Below are 5726 nucleotides of genomic sequence, written 5' to 3'. Positions count from 1 at the left end.
TGAATCTTCTGTTAACGTGGCGCTTTTTACCTCACAGAAAAACTGTAAGTAGAGTGTCATTGAACATCTTTCATTCCTTGTTCATTCTGCTCTACCTCCGTTCGTTGCCCCTTTATTGAATTCTCCGCGTTAAAATGTTTGAATCCAGCAGCAACCACTTCAACCAGCCTAGCTTTCCTAGCAGCAGTAGTGGCAGAAGTTGGGCGGGAGGCGGGGGGGGGGAGTTGGAAGCGGGGCGTGGCCACCATGCCGCAGAACCAGACTGCGCCTGTGTAGGCTGCGGCAGAGCTAGGCACTGAGAGGCTAGCAGTCATTGCTCACTGGTTGTGTAGAAAGATCGCTTCTCTCTCCAGCTCTCCCTCCTGATCCCAGATCTCTGGCTTAGGATTTGTGCTGAGGCGCTGACACTCCTACCATCCTCTCTCAGACAGATTGCTGACTTCCCAGTTTCTGCTGCTGACTCCTGGAACCATGTCTCTGGTAAGCCAGAACGCGCGCCGCAGCAGCGGCGAGACCCCTGCAGATTACAGCGACGGCCAGGGTGAGATGCAGGCTAGTAACCCCTCCGGGTCTCCGACCTCCATGCTTGTTCCCCAGGACCTCCAGGGCCCTCATGCGCCAATCAATCCTCAGGGTGCCAGCGCTTCTCAGGCTGTGCAGGACCCTAAGGACCTCGAGGTCCTAATTGAAGAGCAGTCCCAACGTTTGGGGGCGCTCAGGGTCCACGACCCTCTAGAAGACAGGTCGATTGCTTTGGTGAATTTTATGCGAATGAAAAGCCAAACCGAGGGTTCTATCCAGCAAGCAGAGATGCTAGAGTTCCTCAGAGAATACTCAGATCAGTTCCCTGAGATCCTTAGACGAGCCTCAGCCCACCTGGATCAGGTCTTTGGGTTGAACCTTAGGGTTCTTGATCCCCAGGCTGACATTTACAACCTAATCAGCAAGCGGGGTTTCCAGGCCACTGATCGCATAGCGGAATCCTTGGATGTGCCAAAGGCAGGTCTCTTGGCCTTGGTCCTAGGCCACATCCTCCTGAATGGCAACCGGGCTAGAGAAGCATCCATTTGGGACCTGTTGTTAAAGGTTGATTTCCTGGGTGATCCCCAGAGGATCAACAACCTCTTTGGGAATACAAGGAACCTGCTCATTACTGACTTTGTGCGCATGCGGTTCTTGGAGTACTGGCCAGTATACGGCACTAATCCCCTAGAATTTGAGTTCTTGTGGGGCTCTAGAGCCCACATGGAAATTACAAAGATGGAAGCCCTGAAGTTTGTGGCAGAGGCTCATAATGAAGAACCCTGGAGCTGGCCAGAAGAATATAACAAGGCCCTGGAAGCTGACAAAGCCAAAGAAAGAAGACAAGCTGCTGGCTTGGAATTCTGGTCAGAGGACACTATGAATGATAAGGCCAATGATTTGGTCCAGTTGGCCATTAATGTCACTGAGGAGTTGCTGCCTATACATCAGGATGAGCTACTGGCTCACACTGGCAAAGAATTTGAGGACGTGTTTCCAAATATCCTCAGTCGAGCTACTCTAATCCTTGATCTGTTCTATGGATTCTCTCTGATTGAGGTTGATACCAGTGAGCACATCTACCTCCTTGTCCAGCAACCAGAATCAGAAGAAGAACAAATGATGTTAGACAGCCTGGGGAGATCCACTCAAGAATATGTGATGCCAATTTTGGGTTTGATCTTCCTGATGGGCAACCGTGTCAAAGAGGCCAACATCTGGAACATGCTTCGAAGATTTGGTGTGGATATAGGGAGAAAACATGCCATCACCTGCAAGCTTATGAGACAGCGCTACTTGGAATGCAGGCCGCTGTCCTACTCTAATCCAGTTGAATATGAGCTTCTATGGGGTCCTCAAGCTCACCTTGAAACTACCAAAATGAAAGCCTTGGAGTATATGGCCAGGCTGTACAGAAAGAGACCACAGGACTGGCCAGAGCAATATAGGGAGGCTGTTGAAGATGAGGAGGCCAGAGCCAGATCTCAGGCAACTGCCATGTTCTTCTTCAGCCCCATGTGAAATCTGGGAAAATGTGTCACATTAGTTGGGTGTCATCAGTCAAAGAGGCCCTAGGGAAATGGCCACTGGGGCCCCGAATCAAAAGTCAGTCAGGGCTGGGGTGGAAGTACACATTGTGCTCGCTCTGTGTATTCTATTTCTAATAGTATTTCTGTCCTTACAATATATCCTTGAATTAGGTTCATGATCAGTGTTTATAAATGAAATTGCTCATTTGCCATCCCTGTCTCATTTTAATATAAAATTCAGATATCTGTGTAAGTTGTATTGGTAATGTTTACATCTTTCTATGATGTGGAAGAAAATATAAAGTTGTTCTTTAACTGTTTAAAATAATTAGTAAAATGGTGTGGTGCAAAAGTTAAGTAACAATAGTAACAACACACACAACAAAAACAAACACAATATCACTGATCTGTGGATGCCTTCTTTGTGTCTACTGTTGTTGTGTAAGAAAAAAAATGCTGGCATTTACCTGTATTTGCTCTGCTCTTCCAAATGTAGTGGAAAATAAAACAATAATGAATTAGACACCATACTTAAGCATTCTTTTTTATTCAACAAACATTTATTAAGCACCTGCCATGCTCAGAGCACATGTTTTGTGCTGGGAATATAAGGGTGAAGAAAACCTAGCTGAGTCCAGGGCTTAAGAGGAAGGGGCTATTAAAGTAAACCAGAAATTGTTTTATTGTTGTGGCAAGTAATATAGTAGGGGTGAGCTCATAGTGCTAGGAGAGATCACAGTGGGAACTTACAGCTAAACTGTAGGTACTGGGAGGTGACAGTGGAGAAAGCAATGGGGCACAAGAAGGGCTAGGGAAGGGTCAGGGGTGTCAAGCAAAGGATTAGTGGGGGAGTGGTTGAGGCAGTGGCAGGGGAGTATGAGGTGATATGTAGGACTGGGGGTAAGTTCTCCTTTAGTGATTTTTTTCCCTAAGACCTGAGGTTTGGAATGAGGAGGGAGGGATTGTTTATGAAGTCAGGGACAGTATGTAAAATGCCTTTTGTGGGATTTGGAAAAACAAAATTGAGTTCAAGAAGGAAGTGTGAGAGGGAAGCCTGTGGCAGAGATAACAAAGACCCATATTTTCATAGAGTGGGTCTTGGGAACGAACAATGGTTCTCCTGAAGGGAGTTGGTCTTGGATCTTGGGTCAGACTGAATAATCTACCTGGAGCTCTACCCAGCAACCTTTGCCACTGCAGTTTACTCTGTATCTAAGCTGTTAAGGTGAGTATTTTGGCTCTCTTCATCCTGACCCTTCATGCAGCTTCTAACCCTGCTTAAGGTTCTCCCCAAGCCTTCCCTAGAGAGCCTGCAAATAACAATTTCTGTAAGGGAGCCCTGGGTCAGTAGTGCATATTATGTGGAAAGTCACCTATGATGCACGGATGGGGGAGGTGCTCACCAGTGGTTTAGGTTTTATGTTTCCTCACCTCCTGACACCCATAAGCTTTCTGCCCTTTCATTCATTTAAACACTAAGGGCTACCCCAAACTGCCACCTCCTAACAAATGAGAGAGGACTTTCCTTACATTTAAGTCAGCCTCAGGAAGAGAATGACATAACCGTCTTGCCGGGGAAGGGGACAAGAAGAAGGGAGATACAGCGTTTTGGTCCCAATCCCGCAGCCTGCAGAAGTCAAATTAGAGCTGCCAGCCTGGGGAAGCCTCTGCGCATGTGCACTCCGCGGTTGCCAGGGAGATACAACCCCCACCTCGTCTCAGTGATCTTCCCTATCGTAACATTCCGCGGAAAAATAAGGGCAGGATTTCTAATAATGAGAAAATGAGTAACTAGAGAGCTAGAGCTAAAGGGGTCCTGGAAAATGGGATGGGGGTGAAGTTATGAGGTGGGAGAATATCTAACTCAAAATCTGGGATCTTAAAGTAGTCCTGCCTATGTGCTGAGAGCCTCTCATTCTTTAGCATCCATGGACCCTTAATATGGACATGTTTCTGAGGCGGAGACGGGAGCAAGCAGATTAATGTGACAAGTTTTTCTTTCTATGAGTTTTTGGATTACTGCATTTTCTGCGTCGTCGAGAACATAAGCTCGCCTGGCGGTACCAGCAGAGAGAAACCTGTCAAGGGGAAGGTGTAGCATCTGGACCAACAATAGTGTAAAGCTGCCAACTTTTTTTTAGTACTAAATTTGTGCTAGGCCCTGTGCTAGGTTCTTCACCTCCTTTAGGTCTAATCTTTCCACCAATTCTCCAAGAAGCATTTTAGTAGCCTCATTTGACACTGTAGGAAACTGAAGCTTAAATAATATGCCAAAGGTCACACAACCAGTCAGTGAATGTTGGGATTGGAGTCCAAGGCTGCCTTTGGCTACAGTTCACATTCTTTCTGGTGTACTGTATCATACGCACCCTCCAGCTTGTGTTATGTGTCATTCAAATTTATCAGTTCTCAAGAAATATAAGAAAGGCTTGCATGACAGGATGGGAGAGGCAGTTGAGGCTGAGATATCTCCCGGCTCTTCCTTGTTCCATCACTCAGGCTCCATGAATGCTGTCTAGTTGTAGAAAGTGCATTTTTGTCCAGTCTCTCTACTCTGTCCTATGAGTCTTCCCCAATTTTGCCTCTTCCTGCAAGTTTTCAGCCTTATCTGCTTTCATCCAGGGAAAGTCAAACCTCACTTTTTCTGGACCTCCAGAAACGTTGGGCAATGTTTTTTGTAATCCTGAAAGAATTAGTAATTTTGTAATTCTGAAAGATTTTTTTAGAAAATTTAGAATTCGTAATTTTGTAATCCTGAAAGAAAGCCCTGACAAGGCTCATGCCTTACCCAGGGGAGCTCAGGATGCAAAAACAGAAGTGGGAAATAGCCCCTGTCACAGACGGCACATGCAATTTCCCAGAAGTAATAAAGGTGAGACTTGTATGGAGCACATGCCTATGATGAGAGAAAGGATGTGGTCTCTTTGTGGCTATAGCCACTCATTTGAAAGCCATGAGAGGCCTGGGTACTCTCTTTTCTACACATGTCAAATTAGAATTAGCACCCCCGAGGAGAAACAGTGCAGGAAATGCGTGTCTGGTAAACAGGGCTTACAAAGGGTGCTGCATGAATTAATTCAGTGTACAATCAGTCTTAAGCCTTTACACTGGACCAAGGGGTGCCTGGATGGCTCAGTTGGTTAAGCGTCCGACTTCAGCTCAGGTCATGATCTCATGGTTTGTGGATTTGAGTCCCGCATCAGGCTCTGTGCTGACAGCTAGCTCAGAGCCTGGAGCCTGCTTCGGATTCTGTGTCTCCTTCTCTCTCTGTCCCTCCCCTGGTCACATTCTATCTCTCAAAAATAAATAAATGCAAAAAAATTTAAAAACTGGACCAAATATCTCTCTTATCTGTGTGAGTTAATTTGGAAAATGATACAGCCTGAGTTCATATGCAGACTCTTTGGGCCATCAATACCAAGTATTGAAACATTGGCCAAGTTAGGGCTTGCAGAATAGATATAGGCTCATCATCCAACATATACAATACCATTCAGATTCCCCTTTGATCCTTCCTGGAAAGAAAACATTGAGAATACATTTACTTTCAGTTGCTGAGGCCCAGGAGTGTCCTCTTTTGGAGAAGATGGGTGGTTAGGGTAGACTTTTCCTGCCTTCTCTCCATCAGTTTCTGTATACACACTCAAACCATCACAAACGAGCATTACAATTCAA

The 5726-nt window shown here is 45.9% G+C and overlaps 1 protein-coding gene across 1 annotated transcript; it reads left to right on the top strand.

The window, feature by feature from the left end:
* The first annotated feature begins 294 nt into the window (after positions 1-294).
* Positions 295-2581, top strand: MAGEE2 (MAGE family member E2). The gene has a single exon (XM_029930228.1). It carries the CDS (start codon positions 472-474, stop codon positions 2041-2043), a length of 1572 nt encoding a protein of 523 aa, XP_029786088.1. The 5' UTR covers positions 295-471; the 3' UTR covers positions 2044-2581.
* Positions 2582-5726: the final 3145 nt, after the last annotated feature.

Source organism: Suricata suricatta, chromosome X, assembly GCF_006229205.1.
Source record: "Suricata suricatta isolate VVHF042 chromosome X, meerkat_22Aug2017_6uvM2_HiC, whole genome shotgun sequence".
NCBI classification, from domain to species: domain Eukaryota; kingdom Metazoa; phylum Chordata; class Mammalia; order Carnivora; family Herpestidae; genus Suricata; species Suricata suricatta.
The sequence above is the reverse complement of the archived record's forward strand: the minus strand, read 5'-3'. Positions and strand labels throughout refer to the sequence as shown.

What these genes read in the sequence shown, in the direction of transcription:
- MAGEE2 (XM_029930228.1), top strand. Translation starts at nt 472, where the DNA reads ATGTCTCTGGTAAGCCAGAACGCGCGCCGCAGCAGCGGCGAGACCCCT.